At 52.5% G+C, this 18007-nt stretch overlaps 1 protein-coding gene, 1 long non-coding RNA gene and 1 pseudogene across 7 annotated transcripts; 1 reads left to right on the forward strand and 2 right to left on the reverse strand.

Moving 5' to 3' along the window:
- Nucleotides 1-8078: 8078 nt before the first annotated feature.
- LOC732825 (beta-carotene hydroxylase) lies at nt 8079-11085 on the reverse strand. 6 transcript variants are annotated; one of them, XM_035963241.1, is made up of 9 exons: nt 10963-10981; nt 10451-10894; nt 10210-10269; nt 9915-10121; nt 9637-9762; nt 9383-9439; nt 9038-9284; nt 8711-8896; nt 8079-8550 (listed from the first exon to the last, which is right to left on the reverse strand). In XM_035963241.1, exons 2-7 carry the CDS (start codon nt 10802-10804, stop codon nt 9129-9131), a joined length of 960 nt encoding a protein of 319 aa, XP_035819134.1. In that variant the 5' UTR covers nt 10805-10894; nt 10963-10981; the 3' UTR covers nt 8079-8550; nt 8711-8896; nt 9038-9128.
- Nucleotides 11086-14569: 3484 nt separating this feature from the next.
- On the forward strand, nt 14570-14673 carry LOC111590393 (uncharacterized; annotated as a pseudogene).
- A 1731-nt stretch (nt 14674-16404) lies between these two features.
- Nucleotides 16405-18007, reverse strand: LOC111590290 (uncharacterized). Its single transcript, XR_002749386.2, has 4 exons — nt 17921-18007; nt 17381-17817; nt 16998-17283; nt 16405-16561 (listed from the first exon to the last, which is right to left on the reverse strand). It is a non-coding gene; the product is annotated as an uncharacterized lncRNA (long non-coding RNA).

Below are 18007 nucleotides of genomic sequence, written 5' to 3' on the forward strand. Positions count from 1 at the left end.
CGTCCCCCTCGACCCCAGTGGCGACGCCTCCAAGCAGATCCGGATCGGTTCTGGGCTCGAGCCTAAATAGGAAGCAGTGCTCGTCGACTTTCTCCGCGCGAACGCCGACGTCTTCGCGTGGAGTCCCTCGGACATGCCCGGCATACCGAGGAATGTCGCCGAGCACTCGCTGGATATTCGGGCCGGAGCCCGACCGGTCAAGCAGCCTCTGCGCCGATTCGATGAGGAGAAGCGCAGAGCGATAGGCGAGGAGATCCACAAGCTAATGGCAGCCGGGTTCATCAAAGAGGTATTCCATCCCGAATGGCTCGCCAACCCTGTGCTTGTGAGAAAGAAAGGGGGGAAATGGCGGATGTGTGTAGACTACACTGGTCTCAACAAAGCATGTCCGAAGGTTCCCTACCCTCTGCCTCGCATCGATCAAATCGTGGATTCCACCGCTGGGTGCGAAACCCTGTCTTTCCTCGATGCCTACTCGGGGTATCATCAAATCAGGATGAAAGAGTCCGACCAGCTCGCGACTTCTTTCATCACGCCCTCCGGCATGTACTGCTATGTCACCATGCCGTTCGGTTTGAGGAATGCGGGTGCGACGTACCAGCGGTGCATGAACCATGTGTTCGGCGAACACATCGGTCGCACGGTCGAGGCCTATGTCGATGACATCGTAGTCAAGACAAGGAAAGCTTCTGACCTCCTCTCCGACCTTGAAGTGACATTCCGGTGTCTCAAGGCAAAAGGCGTCAAGCTCAATCCCGAGAAGTGTGTCTTCGGGGTACCCCCGGGCATGCTCTTGGGGTTCATCGTCTCCGAGCGGGGCATCGAAGCCAACCCGGAGAAGATCGCAGCCATCACCAGCATGGGGCCCATCAAGGACTTAAAAGGTGTACAGAGGGTCATGGGATGTCTCGCGGCCCTGAGCCGCTTCATCTCACGCCTCGGCGAAAGAGGCCTGCCTCTGTACCGCCTCTTAAGGAAGGCCGAGTGCTTCACTTGGACCCCTGAGGCCGAAGAAGCTCTCGGGGACCTGAAGGCGCTCCTCACCAAGGCGCCTATCTTGGTGCCCCCAGCTGATGGAGAAGCCCTCTTGGTCTACGTCGCCGTGACCACTCAGGTGGTTAGCGCCGCGATTGTGGTCGAGAGGCAAGAAGAGGGGCATGCATTGCCCGTTCAGAGGTCAGTTTACTTCGTCAGCGAGGTACTGTCCGAAACCAAGATCCGCTACCCACAAGTTCAGAAGCTGCTGTATGCAGTGATCCTGACGAGGCGGAAGTTGCGACACTACTTCGAGTCTCACCCGGTAACTGTGGTGTCATCCTTCCCCCTGGGGGAGATCATCTAGTACCGAGAGGCCTCGGGCAGGATTGCGAAGTGGGCGGTGGAAATCATGGGCGAGACCATCTCGTTCGCGCCTCGGAAGGCCATCAAGTCCCAGGTCTTGGCGGACTTCGTAGCCGAATGGGTCGACACCCAGCTACCGACGGCTCCGATTCAACCGGAGCTCTGGACCATGTTTTTCGATGGGTCGTTGATGAAGACGGGAGCCGGCGCAGGCCTACTCTTCGTCTCACCCCTCGGGAAACACCTACGCTATGTGCTACGCCTCCATTTCCCGGCGTCCAACAATGTGGCTGAGTACGAAGCTCTAATCAACGGATTGCGAATCGCCATCGAGCTAGGGGTCCGACGCCTCGACGCTTGCGGCGACTCGCGGCTCGTCATCGACCAAGTCATGAAGAACTCCCACTGCCGCGACTCGAAGATGGAGGCCTACTGCGATGAGGTTCGGCGTCTGGAAGACAAGTTCTACGGGCTCGAGCTTAACCACATCGCTCGGTGCTACAACGAGACTGCGGACGAGCTGGCAAAAATAGCCTCGGGGCGAACAACGGTTCCCCCGGACGTCTTCTCCCGGGATCTGCATCAGCCCTCCGTCAAGATCGACGACCCTCCCGAGCCCGAGGCGCCCTCGGTCCAGCCCGAGGTACCCTCGGCACGACCCGAGGCACCCTCAGCTCAACCCGAGGTACCCTCGGTCTCTGAGGGCGAGGCATTGCGCATCGAGGAGGAGCGAAGTGGGGCCACGCCTGAACGAAATTGGCAGACCCCGTACCTGCAATATCTCCGCCAAGGAGAGCTACCCCTCGACCGAGCCGAGGCTCGGCGGATAGCGCGACGCGCCAAGTCGTTCGTCTTGCTGGGCGATGAGAAGGAACTCTACCACCGCAGTCCCTCGGGCATCCTCCAGCAATGCATCTCCATCGCCGAAGGTCAGGAACTCCTGCAAGAGATACACTCGGGGGCTTGCGGCCATCACGCAGTGCCTCGAGCCCTCGTCGGGAATGCTTTCCGGCAAGGCTTCTACTGGCCAACGGCGGTGGCTGACGCCACTAGAATTGTCCGCACCTGCGAAGGGTGTCAATTCTATGCGAAGCAGACCCACCTGCCCGCTCAGGCTCTGTAGACAATACCCATCACCTGGCCCTTCGCTGTGTGGGGTCTGGACCTCGTCGGCCCCTTGCAGAAGGCGCCCGGGGGCTACGCGCACCTGCTGGTCGCCATCGACAAATTCTCCAAGTGGGTCGAGGTCCGACCTCTGAACAGCATCAGGTCCGAGCAGGCGGTGACGTTCTTCACCAACATCATCCATCGCTTCGGGGTCCCGAACTCCATCATCACCGACAACGGCACCCAGTTCACCGGCAGAAAATTCTTGGACTTCTGCAAGGATCACCACATCCGGGTGGACTGGGCCGTCGTAGCTCATCCCATGTCGAATGGGCAAGTAGAGCGTGCCAACGGCATGATTCTACAAGGGCTCAAGCCTCGGATTTACAACGACCTCAACAAGTTCGGCAAGCGATGGATGAAGGAACTCCCCTCGGTGGTCTGGAGCCTGAGGACGACGCCAAGCCGGGCCACGGGTTTCACGCCGTTCTTCCTGGTCTACGGGGCCGAGGCCGTCTTGCCCACTGACCTGGAATACGGCTCCCCGAGAACGAGGGCCTACGACGATCAAAGCAACCAAGCTAGCCGAGAAGACTCACTGGACCAGCTGGAAGAGGCTCGGGACAAGGCCTTACTACACTCGGCGCGGTATCAGCAGTCCCTGCGGCGCTACCACGCCCGAGGGGTCCGACCCCGAGACCTCCAGGTGGGCGACCTGGTGCTTCGGCTGCGGCAAGACGCCCGAGGGAGGCACAAGCTCACGCCCCCCTGGGAGTGGCCATTCGTCATCGCCAAAGTTCTGAAGCCCGGAACGTACAAGCTGGCCAACAGTCAAGGCGAGGTCTACGGCAACGCTTGGAACATCCAACAGCTACGTCGCTTCTACCCTTAAGATGTTTTCAAGTCGTTCATATACCTCGCACCCACGCAAAGTTTAGTCATCAAGGAAGGGTCGGCCTCGCCTCGGCAAAGCCCGACCCTCCCTCGGGGGCTAAAAGGGGGGGGAACCCCCTCTGCGTCGAAATTTTCCTCGAAAAAATATCTCTTCTGCCAGAATATCTTTCGTGCTTTTTGACTACTTCGAAAAGTGGATCCTGAAAACGACGGAGTACACGTAAGCAGCCAAGGCTGACTGAGCCGAGGGACTCCTACGCCTCTGGGATACGGATACCTCACTCATCACCTTCTGCGATAAGTAACTCGCGTTCGGATAAAGTGATTCCGCGGATCAAACAAGTCTTCATGTTCGGAAGTTCTTCTGCCGAAGCGATCCTTCGAGCCTTCTCGACTGAGTCAGTGGCAGGGCCTCATGGACGGGTGAAAGTACGCGTAAGCGGCAAGGCCGACCGAGCCGAGGGACTCCCACGCCTCCGGGATACGGATACCTCACTCATCACCTTCCGCAAGAAGCAACTCCCACTCACACAAACATCCCTGTTACCGACAAAAAAGTCCAGATACTCGAAACAAGAGGAAAGGAGACGCAGCTTTACAACACAGCGAGGGCGTGTATTCTGGCCTCGGCGGCTGCAGAAGGCACACGCTACAAGACACTCTGACCCTGCAGGCTCGGGTCTTGACGCTGGAAGGGGGCAGCAAGAGAACCCCCTCTCACGGCGTGAAGACAACGCGCCCGTGATCCGTTCCTCGAACGGCTCGCGCACGCGCAACGGTCGCCCCGCCAAATACTTGCCCCGTCGCATTAACTCCGCGGCTGGACAGGCGACGCTTCTGGCAGGAGAAGCGGGCGACGCTTCGCCTTCACCGAAACAACCGCGCCAAAAAAGGTACGCCGCGTCGTTCGGTTTCGTATCCTTTTCCCTTTTTCCTCTTTCTCTATCTCTTGCGACAGGGACCGGGGAAGGAGGATACTCCGAAAGGGATCTTTCCCCGTGAAGGAACCAGGCTCCGAGCCTCCTTACTGATCAGGGGTTCGAAGGCTGGCCCCCCGAAGGGTTCAACAGCCGCCTCAGATCGCGTGGGCCCTACACCCACTACTGGTCAGAGGTTCGAAGGCCGGCCCCCCGAAGGGTTCCACGGCCGCCTCAGGCTACTCGGGCTCCGCGCCCATTACTGATCAGGGGTTCGAAGGTTGGCCCCCGAAGGGTTCACAGCCGCCTCAGACGCCGAGCGAGGGATGACCAGGGGTACGTTCGATACATAACCAAGGCTCAGGCTGCGCTCCCGAGGTACCCTAGGACATTTCCGAGACCAGCGGGAGCGATCTTGCAACGGAATCCCATCGGAGGGAGGCATCGAGCCCTCGGACCCCGTCGCCAGGGGACCGGGTCTGGCAGATCACCCACAGGTACTTTTGGGCGTGCCTCTGGGCCCCTAGCCGACCCCTAACGAACGAGGCACGGACGTCCACTCGGATTACCCGCTTGCAGCTCACCGGAGACACCATGTTCGGCGCCCATCGAGGGTAACATGGCGCTCTCCCCCTCCTCCTTGCGGAAAGGCGACGCAGGGGCATATGTAAAAAAGCCGAGTCTGTCCCTGATCGCCCTCTTGCCCTGTGCAGAGGCTCGGGGGCTGCTCTCGCAAACCCGGCTCCGGCCAAACCGTTGACAGCGTCAACATACCAGCCCGAGAACTTGGGCCCCGACCGTACACCCGGGCTACGACCAGCTCGCATGAGGGAACAACCAGACCAGCCGAAGCATTACGCAAGGCATTAAGACCTCGAAGGAGTGAAACCACTCCTCCGAGGCCTCGGGGGCTACACCCGGCGGGTGCGCTCGCGCGCACCCACCGGAACAAAATGCAACCGAGAAAGGCTGGTCCCCTTGCAAAAAAGTGCGACGAAAGCCTCCAAGCGAGTGCAAACACTTCCTTCGAGGCTCGGGGGCTACTGTCGAGGACCATAATTAGGGGTACCCTCAAGACTCCTAATTCTCAGCTGGTAACCCCCATCAGCATAAAGCTGCAAAGGCCTGATGGGTGCGATTAAGTCAGGGATCAGTCCATTCGAGCGACTCGATCACGCCTCGCCCGAGCCTAGCCTCGGACAAGGGCAGCCGACCCCGGAGGATTTCCGTCTCGCCCGAGGACCCCCTCCAACGGCGGACACATCTTCGGCTCGCCCGAGGCCCTGCCTTCGCTAAGAAGCGACCCTGACTAAACCGCCGCACCGACCGACCAAATCGCAGGAGCATTTAACGCAAAGGTGGCCTGACACCTTTATCCTGACGCGCGCCCTCCGGCAGAGCCGAAGTGACCGCCGTCACTTCGCCGCTCCACTGACCGGTCCGACAGAAGGACAGCGCCGCCTGCGCCACTCCGACTGCAGCGCCACTTGACAGAGTGATGCTGACAGGAAGCCAGGCCCTGCCAAAGGCACCATAGGAAGCTCCGCCCGACCCAGGGCTCGGACTCGGGCTCAGCCCCGGAAGACGGCGAACTCCGCTCCGCCCGACCCAGGGCTCGGACTCGGGCTCAGCCCCGGAAGATGGCGAACTCCGCTCCGCCCGACCCAGGGCTCGGACTCGGGCTAAGACCCGGAAGACGACGAACTCCGCTTCGCCCGACCCCAGGGCTCGGGCTCGGGCTCAGCCCCAGAAGACGACGAACTCCGCTCCGCCCGACCCAGGGCTCGGACTCGGGCTCAGCCCCGGAAGACGGCGAACTCCGCTCCGCCCGACCCAGGGCTCGGACTCGGGCTAAGACCCGGAAGACGGCGAACTCCGCTCCGCCCGACCCAGGGCTCGGACTCGGGCTCAGCCCCAGAAGACGACGAACTCTGCCTCGCCCGACCCAGGGGCTCGGACTCGGCCTCGACCATGGAAGACAGACTCGACCTCGGCTTCGGAGGAGCCTCCACGTCGCCCAACCTAGGGCGCAGGCCAGCCACGTCAACAGGAAGCGCCATCATCACCCTACCCCGAGCTGACTCGGGCCGTAGAGAACAAGACCGGTGTCCCATCTGGCTGTCTCCACCAGATAGGCAATGATGGCGCCCCGCATGCCCTGTGACGACGGCGGCTCTCAGCTCTCTTACGGAAGCAGGAGGACGTCAGCAAGGACACAACCGCTCCGACAGCTGTCCCTCTGCCAGGCTCCGCCACTCCTCCGACGGCCACGACATCACACTAGTTGGGTTCCAGGATCTCTCCGGCTGCCACATTGGCATGTACTCAGGGCACTAGCTCTCCCTCGCTAGACACGTAGCACTCTGCTACACCCCCATTGTACACCTGGATCCTCTCCTTGCGTCTATAAAAGGAAGGACCAGGGCCTTCTTAGAAAAGGTTGGCCGCGCGGGACGAGGACGGGACAGGCGCTCTCTTGGGGCCGCTCGCTTCCCTCACCCGCGTGGACGCTTGTAACCCCCTACTGCAAGCGCACCCGACCTGGGCGCGGGACGAACACGAAGGCCGCGGGATTCCCACCTCTCTCGCGCCGGTCTCCGGCCGCCTCGCTCTTTTCCCCCCTTCGCGCTCGCCCACGCGCTCGACCCATCTGGGCTGGGGCACGCGACACTCACTCGTCGGCCTGAGGGACCCCCCGGTCTCGAAACGCCGACAGTACCAGACAGTGTCCGGTGTCCGGTGCGCCTATCAACAACAACCTTCCCCAACGGTTGAATTGGTGGTTGAGGGCTATAAATACCCCCAACCACCTCCACTCCAGCCATCCATGCTTTCACAACAGTGCATTCAATACAAGAGCAAAGTGCAACATTCTAAGACACAAATCAAAGCCTCCGATCCAATCAAACCATCCACTCGGTTTGAAACATATAAGACTATAAGTCACGCTTATATGCCTTTTATGAATATGTAGAGATTACCTGCATTTTATAGATTATGACTAGCAATGGAACTTGTGTAGTAGGTATGTTATTTCTAGGATGTTCGGTAGGATAATATTACATTGATTAAATAAGCCACTCAGATCATTATTAAGATTTTAATTAGCCCGCCATATATACGGCAATAAAGAAATGTACATCTCCAGTAGACTTAGTAGTATACAGTTTGTGGAGCCTATGAAGCGTATACTTCTCCACTAGACATGTACTATGGGGTTGTGGGAATGAAAACCCTCTATATCACGCCAGCGCTTCTGAATGTGAAAGCATGCAGGGAGTTTCTGAATTTTCAGCGCTGTTTCCAACCACCCAATTTAGCTTCATTGGGGTGGTTTCATATCCATAACGTGTCTGTACAAGTTATACACAGAATCCTAGCGATAAGAACAGCAATACAGGGGACCAGAACGTGCGACGCCTCCACGGAGACGCCGACGTGACGACGGCAGCAAACAAAACAACAGTAATTCCAGGACATTTTCCATGTACGAACCGTGCCTTCCCAGACCATTCGAAATGCAGGGCAAGTGGACAGCCAACATCTACGCCAGTGCATCCAAAATCGATTCGCCAACCCTCCAGTACCAAACAAGACAATGAAATCAACAAAAAAGCGACCAAAACAAAAAACAAAAACCACGGAGCGCGCGGAGGAGCTCGCCGCGCCGGACTCACAACCTCCTCCAGCTCCATGTACGAATCCATCAGATGGCCCTTCTGGTTCGCGCGAGCTCCTTTTCCAGCTCTGTTAGCTACTGGATGCTACTGGGATTCGAGGGAGAGAAGATCAGAGAAGAGAGTAGCGTGTAGGAGAGAATGAAAGGAAGATGGCGATAGATGTATTACTTTACCTAAATTCTTCTTGTCCTGATTATTACAGACTCATAGTACTTATACTACCCTGGGACGCAGCCCACACTCATTTGGCCCACTCGCCTAAAGCTAGAACTCATTTGGCACACTCTGGCCCATGAACACGCTTGTTCGGACAACGCATACAACTGGACGCGTCTTTTCTTCTCCTGCGTCTTCAGTATCAGTAGCTTCACTCACCGGACTGCTAACATTCCCCACCGCTTGAAATGCGGCTTGCCCCCAAGCCGCTGATAGTGTAGACAATGATTGATGACTCTACTTCAGCTTTCAGGGATTAGCACTGATTACCCCATAGTTTGGGTGAGTGAGAGACAAGGGCAGTACTGATGCTGGCCTTACAGGAGAAACTCAGCAGCCTTGAGTTGTTGGTTGGGTACCTTTAGAAGCTATGTCTCCCAATCTGAGAAGATGACCTGGTGTGAAATGAGCAAAGATTGTGTGAGTAATACTGAACTGGTGCCCTTTTGTCAAGACCGTAGCCAATATCATCAACAGCACTGGCCTTCTCGTTAGCCAAGAGCAGGCTATTGACACTCGTGAGCCATGAGTTGCAAATCAAGAGAAGGTTAGTACCGTCTTGACCACCATTTTCTTTAGATGGACAAAAAGAATGCTCCACGGCTAAATCACTCAAGTCTGCTCCTGCAATGATATTCTTTTCAAGATCAACCAGAAGCATGACATCCTTTTCTTAAGCACGACTTGAATATTGCAGGATGGGTCCATTCACGGCCAGTGATTTAATCCACCACACCCAAGCTGCATAACAGTAAAAAGATGGCCAGTGATACCAGATGTTAGCTACTGGATGCTACTGGGATTCGAGGGAGAGAAGATCAGAGAAGAGAGTAGCGTGTAGGAGAGAATGAAAGGAAGATGGCGATAGATGTATTACTTTACCTAAATTCTTCTTGTCCTGATTATTACAGACTCATAGTACTTATACTACCCTGGGACGCAGCCCACACTCATTTGGCCCACTCGCCTAAAGCTAGAACTCATTTGGCACACTCTGGCCCATGAACACGCTTGTTCGGACAACGCATACAACTGGACGCGTCTTTTCTTCTCCTGCGTCTTCAGTATCAGTAGCTTCACTCACCGGACTGCTAACAAGCTCGTCCAGGCCACCAACCTCCTCCAGCTCCTGAAACCACAGCCACAGCCACAGACGTCAGTCGCAGAGGATCGCGGATTCACAGGCAATGCGAGGACAAAAGAAGAAGGGCCACACCACTCGCGCACCTTTGGTCCCAGGAAGAGCCCATACGGGACGCCGCCGAACTTGTCCATGTGGTGTATCTGCTCGCGACATCGCCGAGGAGCCCAGCCACGCCACACCAGCCAGCGCGCAAAAGGGCGGTGAAAAGAAAGAAAAACATGTCAGCTCAGGTCGGTACTGCCTGCCCAGTTGCAGGCACAGTACAGTAGATGCACGCTACAGAAGTTTCGGTGAGCGAGAGGTGGCTGGCCTCGTCGCCGTCGTAAGTACTATGTACCTTGTGCGAGGCAGCCACTCGGCGGAAGTAGGGCACGTCGGCGATGGGGCCGACCGGAAAGCGGCGGTGGACCAGGCCGTCGTGGACGAACATGTAGGCCATGCCGAACAGCGTAATCCCCAGGCCCTGTGACATGAAGACACGTGGAGGGTGAGATCACAGTCGGATCCCCCGTGGCTGACAGGCAGGCAGGCACCACCGCTGAGAGAGGTGGGTCATCCGACCAACCAACTAACTAAACTAACCAGGCACAGTCCGTGGCTAGCTAGCTAGCTTACCGCGCCGAAGCAGAGGCCGGGCACGATGCCGCGGTGGAAGAAGCCGTAGGCGAGGAGGGAGATGGCCGGCGCGGCGTTGACGATGGCGAACACGTCGTTGAGCTCGAAGGGGCCCTCGCGCGGCCGGTGGTGCGACTCGTGCATGTGCCACAGGGAGGCGTGCCACAGCGCCCGGTGCGCCCACCGCGCCCAGAACTCCATCCCGACCTGCACGCACGCGACCAGCGAAATCAGCAGGCCCCAATCGATCTGCTTGCATGCGCGTCAGAAAAGGACGTCGAGGAGCGCCGCGTACCGCCGCCCCGACGGAGAGCGCGAACGTGCCCAGCGTCTCGATCACCGGCACCTCGCCGCCCTGCAGTTCACCACGGAGGCGTCAAATTCCAGTAGTCCAGGTCCAGCATTGCGCTTCAACCACCTGGCACACTTGCGTCGCGCCCACGTCCTCCTGGCCACATACTACTCTACTCCTGGCAGCACTACTAGCAACGAGAGAGAGAACTACAAAAGGCAAACAGTAAAGAGTTATTATTTACCTCCATTTGCCAGCTGAAGCGATAGTACACGGCGGCGACGGCCATGGACGTGACTCCGAGGCTAGACATCACGGCGGCCACCAGGTACGTCCGCCGCTCGGACCGCTTCCGCGCCTCCTTCTCCGCGACGCGCCGCGCCGCCGCGGCCCTGGCCTCCTCGTCCAGCGCCGGCACGGGAGCGGCCGGGGCCGCCGTGTCCTGCGGCACGAAGCACGTGACGGTGCGGCGCGGGGCCCTGGTGCTGGCGAGCGGAGAGAACGGCAGGGCGCGCCCCGCGAGGGGAGGCGCCCTGCGCCGCGCCGCGGCCGCGAGCAGCGGGTTCTTGGCGACGAAGCTGGTCATCGCGGCGGCCATGGCCCCTGGGCTGGTGGTATTTGTGACGCGCCGGCCGCTCTCCCTCCCGTCCTTGCACTTTCCGGGGATGGGATGGAATGGAATGGAACGCTACGGATGGACAGGGACCGAGTGAGCGGGAGACAGCTCACAGGAACTTATATGGATAGTTCACATACCTCCAAGCGTTACAGCTCACAGGATAGGAGGGGAAGGCAGAGTGGCCTCGAGTCTCCCCAGAGGCTCGCTTTTCGACGCGTCCGCGGGGAAGAAAGAAGTGGCGGTGGCGGAATTGGAATGTGCTTCCCCTTGCTCACAAGTCAGTGTCACAACGGTTTGTCACTCAGGGCTCAGCTCCTGCCGCCTACCGACGGATTTTTGATCCAAAGGCCGGAACGGAGTTGCTTAAACACCAAACATGTTTGTCCAATTAAGTACGCAGCGACCTGTGTGATGCGTGCCACGTCAAATATCACTTTTCATGTTACTCTTAATAGTAATCCCTTTCCATGTTACGCACGTTAGATTCAGTTTGTTATTTTTACATGTAAGATCCGTGAAAACGTTTTGTCTTTTAAGCGTACACTGCCAACGTCATGAGTAAAACGTTTTTCAGGATTTTTTTTTTTTTGGCAGAAGACGGATTCATATAAGGTCCAGTTCAGCATCAGCATGACATTTTCAGAGTTGTACATGAGAGATCAATCCCGATAATGACTCGACCGGAGACCCTATGAGTCCAAGGTCTTAGGTTGTCTCCAGCAACGTTCTCTATATCTATTCTCTATGTTCGTTCTTTACAGTCTCCTTTAAAAGATTATATCTTTTATATCTCCTTCCTCTCCAACAACGTCCTCTATACTCAAATATCTATATTAGAGACATTTTTTATTTTTATTTTTTGTACATACGTATTTGTCATACTCTCAAATGTATTATACATATTTTAGTTTTGCTATACCGGTTATTTAAAGTATTCAAATGGATAGAGGACCGTTTAGAGAAACTATATATAGAGAGAATTCAGCAGCGTCCTCTAAATTTAGAGGACCGTTTAGAGGACGCTGCTGGAGATCGTAGAAGACCATTTGATCCTCTATATTTAGGGTAGAGAACCCTTTAGGGTTCCTTGCTGGAGCCAGCCTTATATAGGATCTCTTAACATATGTTTGGACGTAGATATTGAAGGTGATAGAATTTAATTAGATCCCAATATCATATACGCTTAGTATTGGAAATAAGCTACAATACAAATATGTTGTATAGATGTAATCAAAATTATAATTTCAGCCAACACAGAGGGTCGAGGCTCTAAATTGTGTGAGGCTAGCTACTTCTATTTATAGTCCACTACCGAAGAATTGAGCTTTAATTCCAACTCTAAATTCATTAGACAACCAAACAACATTATTTAGGAATCATCATTGCAATTCACAATTCCAAACTTTAATATCTATATCCAAACGAGGTGTTAACCCTTCTCAAAACACCTCTAGAATAGGACAACCTAGGTATCATGTGTCATCTGAATAGCTAAGAGCTAGCACATGTAAAGAGTTCTGGCTTGAGTCTGAGCTCTCTCACTCGACTCAGCACTAGACATCACAAGGGGTAGTTAGAGCTCTCCTCACTAGGTAGCTTGGACATCATGTGAGCGTGTAATTTGTACTCACTTACACCTAAACATCGCCCATACATAGGTGTGCATATATGCATATCGATACCTTAGTTCAGACCTATGTCCCTCTCTTTTCAATTTTACTAGGTGAGTGCCCGTGCGTTGCAACGCAGACATATAATACCACGATAACTTATATACAAAATGTGTGTTATACTGTTATGACAAAATGTTTCATAGTCCGTTTGTGATCCTGGTCATACATAAATTTTGTTGTTTTAATCTAATTATTTCACCACTACATTGCAACCATCAGTATCATGCTGACTTCGATATATGCCACGATTTCCATGGTCTCATCATTAGAGAGCACGCCCCACGCCTGCCGGAAGAAGTTCTCTCGTACATCGTCAGTCATCAGGCACGTACCACCATAAGCGCTTGCTCAAACAAAAAAGCAATTGTGTGTATTTGCAAAGAGAATTAAAGGCAGACCAACACAAAAAACTACCCCGACGGTGGGGAGTATGACGAACTGATCATTGCTACCGATCCTCCTCTGCGTCACCTCCGGCACCGAGATGACGCCACAGTCTATGATATAGTAGTCGTCGAACGTGTGCGACATGTCGACTACCGATGACTCTTGGCTGGGCTGCCAGACGAAGTGCACCTCGTGCACATCAGCAAGGTAGTACACCTGGTCGTTGCATCACCGGATGCGCTACTCCTCTGCATACATCATGTTCGAGGACACTCACACAACGTCAGCAACGACCGTCGTCCGAGCGCACAAGAATTTATGGCCGGTCAATAGCGACTTACATGGCAGATTGGGCTTCAAATGGACGATAAGCTGGACGGCGTGATGGCACCGTCGTTGGATGCGGTGCCCAGAACAACCCGAGAGTCACCGACATTGGCAACGACCATGAGGTCCCCATGCTTGACGATGGACAACGCGGTGCAGCCGCTCTGGACCGAGTCCAAGTGGCGGCTACGTCGGAGCTTGTCATACACAACGGCTCATGCGGCCACGTAGGACTGCTTCCAGAGGTTGAACTGGCAGTTGTCAAGCTTCTTCTCATCGTCGATGAGCAACGCCAACGTGAGCGCCTCCTGCTAGTGGTGTTTGTTCAGGGTTTCCAAGCAAAAAACATGGATTCATCCTTGGCGTTGGTTTATGAAAATGACTCATAAGTCATATCCATGGAAAAAATATTATGGAGAATAAATGCCACGCATGCAAAAAAAGAAATTTAAGTTGAAAATATTATTCAAACAAAAGAAATTGCATGCAAGACTCTTTTTTAAATACTACTCCTTCCATCAAAAAATATAATTCAAGAATCTCGGTAATACTTATCTACTACTACACATTGTGCAAGAGTAGTAGAGTAGGCTTGGGGAGAGATTTAGTAGATGTTTTTCCTGTTATAGACATAAACACACATGTGGTGTAGCGGTAGCTACTGCTCACATTTGCCTAAGAAGAGGTTGTGGGTTTGAATCTCCTTGGGATCATTTGTGTTTTTTAATTTTTAGCTAGATGTGGGCTGTACGTGAGAATGAGAATGAGAATGGGCTTTGCGGGAAGCGGGAAATGAGAAGGCAGAACACGGAATGACAGAACAGGGAATGATGGCAGACTACTCTTACAGTCTTAATAAGTAGTAGAGATTTTAGAACGAATGCACGAAACGTTACAGTATGACATGGCAACTTAGGTGTAAACGAGAGGTTCCAATTCTCTAAAACTGAGTTGCGGAGAAACATAATTTTCTGCGTGTGACTACGAGGTGCGTCTAGTGTCAAGTGTGTGCTTGCTAGTAATCATTACCCAATTTATTTGGAGCTTGTATCTTGATTTCCCGAGGAATAGGCGAATAGCATCAAATTGGCAGAGACGCAGACTGCAGGCCAACCATCCTGTCAGGATCAACTGGAACGTTGGTGGCAACATTCAGCATTGCGCATGGGCCAAGGATTGAACTCTGAAGTGTGAACTACAACCATCTTGATGGGCTCGACCTGAAGCCCACAAATCGGGAAACCAGAATGGGCCGACCCAGTACACGATTTGCTGGACATTCCCACCAATTAATTCCACCTCGGTTGCTCGATTGAGCAGAAGCCGGCTTAAATGTTCAGCTCCGGAGCCTCACACTATGACCTTACTTGAACAGGATCTGTTCTATAGGATTATACCGTTGCATCCTTAATTAATAAAGAGGCAAGCACTTAAGTACAGGCTCTTTTTATTTTTTGTACTGCAAATGTTTTTAAGTGTTGTTCGTTCTGCAATTAAAGGGGGGAATTTATGCACAATGCAGACTGTCAACGCTTCAGGCTCTTTTTATTTTGTACTGCAAGTGTTTTTCAACGTTGTTCGTTCTGAAACTGAAGGGGGGAATTTGAGCGAGACTGTCAACGCTTCTCTCAATTTTAAAGGAGCAGATATTTCGCTTGTTTCGCCATTAGCAGAGCGAGAAATTTTAAGTACACATTTTGCTTGTTTAAAGTTGCTTCTTAATCAGTGACTGGATGTGAATCTGCAATGTGGGACACATTAGTGTGGAGTCATCCTGATTCTTTCTACTTGATCTACAGGATATAATCTTCTATGAAAGGGATCCTACATAAATATCTTTTGGTAACTGACTCTACTGGATATGTCTAAATTTTAAGGTTATAGATCTGCAGTGTCCACTTAATAGGGAGGCGAGTATGCAAAATCGGCAGAAGTTCTGGCCACACAACTGGAACTGTGATGGCTTATGCCCTTGAGTACAATGACAAGAAAGGAATAAGCTTCTTCACTGACCTCCTTGTCGTCGGTGAGAACCGCCAAACATTTGATCTAGAAGGTGATAGTGGAAGCCTCATTATCCTGACTGGCCAAGACAGTGAGAAGCCGCGTCGGCGCGTCCCATCGGGATAATGTGGGGTGCCACAGCAAACCGTGGGAGGCTAAAGCTTAGGTGTGACCATGGCCCTCAAAATTGGACCAGTGGAGTTGATCTTGGCCGCCTTCTGGATCGTCTTGAACTTGATCTTATCATAACCAGCGAATCACTCAAAGGTTCGGCATTTTCCTTGCTTTCAATTATATATGTGTTTTACTCGTTTTTTCATCCCTTTTCAGATACTGGAAAATCCACTGTGATGTACGCTTCTATTGCTTTTTGTTCCATGACATAATTTATCCTCGATAAAGATGTCGTGCAGCAGCAAAGGCGCGTTGGTGGCTGCAGCTAATTCTGCTGCTGGGGAGTCGTCGACAGCAGCAGCTCCCGTCCTAGAAGAAGTGTAGGAGATCGTCGAGCCTCTGGGGATCAAGATTGAGCAGCTGCGTCGGCACGACGTTTCAGCCTCTGAAGGGGAGGAGGCATCTGGGATCGATGTGGAAGAGCGCCAGTTCATCTCAAACTTTGTGGGCAGGTCCCCTGTGCGTGATGACCAGGGTGCTCCAAGGCAAATTGCGAACCTGAACAATTCGTCAGAGGAAGAGCTCGCCATGTTGCTGCACCTAGGCGACCAGTAGCCCAAGCGGCTTCGCAGACACAGAATCCGACAGTAACAAGACTTTAATATGTACAAGAAGGTCACCTGTAGTTCAGCAAACTGAACCTGCAGCAGTAGCTTAGACCAGCAGCATCCTGGCACAAATATTATAATGAACTATGCTGAAACTTGATTCAACACTTACATGATTTGGGTGGTATTCCCTTCAGTTTTGTTGTGCTCGTGAAGACTTTAATATGTACAATGCTGAGTCCCTGTATCAAAACAATGCAGGTAGTGATAAAATGGTATTGATCACCTTCTCTTTTCTACCATTATCGGTGGAGTTGTATGATCTCAGTTTCTAGTCTGAGCAATGAACAAAATAAATTAGATTGCAATCTAAATGAAAGCCAACAATATTATAGTAAAAAATGGAGCATCGATTCCTTCGACCAGCTGCTAAAAGCTTAGACTATGCTTCAGAACCCACTCTTACTTAGTCGTAGTCCTCGAGAACCCAGATGGATAGACCAGGGAAGCTGAAATCGCTACCTTTAACCAATTCACTGATACAATGAAGGTGCCCTTGTGATTGACTAATAAAAGCAACTTGAAAGAGCAGAAAATGATGCCAAAGCTTTCTCTCGAAGGCTCTGCGTATTAGGAAAAAAAGGATAGATGAAATCAATATGAAGAAAACCACTGGGAAGGAAGTCATTAGAACACCACTTGTATCACATCCAAATACTATAATGTGACTTGGTCTTTGCTTTGGTAAGGCAAAGACTATGCCCTATTACTCTAGAAAAATATTAAATGGAAAATTTTACTTACTCCGTCCAGAAATGCAGGGCATGTTTTGATTGTCCAAATTCGTGTTTGACCAACAAATTAATATAAGAATAATATGTGACTGAAAATTGATATAATTGGATTCATATTCAAATGTACATTCTTATTATCGTGATTTTAGAACTATTACTAAAATATTCAAAGAGAAATTTCCAGTCAAACTCACTTCTAGACAGTCAAAATGTGTCTCGTATTTTTGGACAGGGAAAGCATGAAAAAAGTGCTTTGCTCTACCACCTGTTTCATCTTCCCATGGTAAGCAATTATTGGAGAACCTTTAAGCGAGTTAATTAGTGGAAGAACAACAACCCAGTAATCTACACAATCACATGTTGCAAAATATCGGCAATTAATCACGATAGGAAGATTCAAAAGTTAGCACAATGCTACATACAACTAAGAATAAGTAGCCAAACATAAATTTCAGGTCATCATGTACTTGCACCATTATTTTCTTCCCACTATTCTGCACAAGGAAATCAACAAGCTGAGATGACTTCTTTGATGCTTCACATATCATATACTGCACCAAAACAAGGTTATGATTTTGTAGGGAACAACTAGAATTCAAGAAAATCAGAACACAATCATAATAAAAACAAGAAGTATATTGATTGAACCTCCAACCGAAGCCCTAATGGTGTTATGGATGGACCAAGCTCTTGCTGTCCAGCATCTTTGCTTGAGCTGCTCTCCTGTCAGCGGCCAAGGAATCACATTGATCAGTAATATTTGAGATATGGTTTGGTTTACCGAAGTGACCAACGAACGCGTGCTCCTCCTCCACGACACATACCGGACTCTAGTGGCGACTCAACTGCCATGGTGCTCAAAGGATGGCTGGACGCGAAGGCATTGGCAACTGGTGTTGGCAGTGCCGATGCCGCTGCTGCTGTCGCAGCTGCGCGAGCCTTGAGGTCGAGCAGCTGGAGACCCATGAGGCGGCGGCTCTGGAGCTCAATGGCGTGCTGAAGTTCGGCAGCCTGCTGCTCCTCCTCCAGCTTCCGGCGCAAGAGCAGCTCGTTGGCGCTGTTCGAATGCTGCAGCATCCTCGCGTCTGACAATCACCACAACAAAACCAAAACCATACCCAGGTATCAGCGACTGGAGAACACAACCAACCAAAGATGAAGAGAACATCGTTGGGGGTCTTCTTTTACCGAGTTGGTGCAGATCAAAGGGATCTCGGGCGTCCAGCCCGCCAGTGGGCGTCGTGCAGCCGGAGAAGTCCCCTTGCTGCTGCTTCC

Source organism: Zea mays, chromosome 10, assembly GCF_902167145.1.
Source record: "Zea mays cultivar B73 chromosome 10, Zm-B73-REFERENCE-NAM-5.0, whole genome shotgun sequence".
In the NCBI taxonomy this organism is placed as follows: Eukaryota; Viridiplantae; Streptophyta; class Magnoliopsida; order Poales; family Poaceae; genus Zea; species Zea mays.

What these genes read in the sequence shown, in the direction of transcription:
- LOC732825 (XM_035963239.1), bottom strand. Translation starts at nt 10,804, where the DNA reads ATGGCCGCCGCGATGACCAGCTTCGTCGCCAAGAACCCGCTGCTCGCG. An exon ending in CGCTCTCCGTCGGGGCGGCG is followed by an intron (nt 10,122 to 10,209) that starts GTACGCGGCGCT and finishes GCGTGCGTGCAG; the next exon opens with GTCGGGATGGAGTTCTGGGC. An exon ending in GAGTGGCTGCCTCGCACAAG is followed by an intron (nt 9,440 to 9,636) that starts GTACATAGTACT and finishes TGTCGCGAGCAG; the next exon opens with ATACACCACATGGACAAGTT.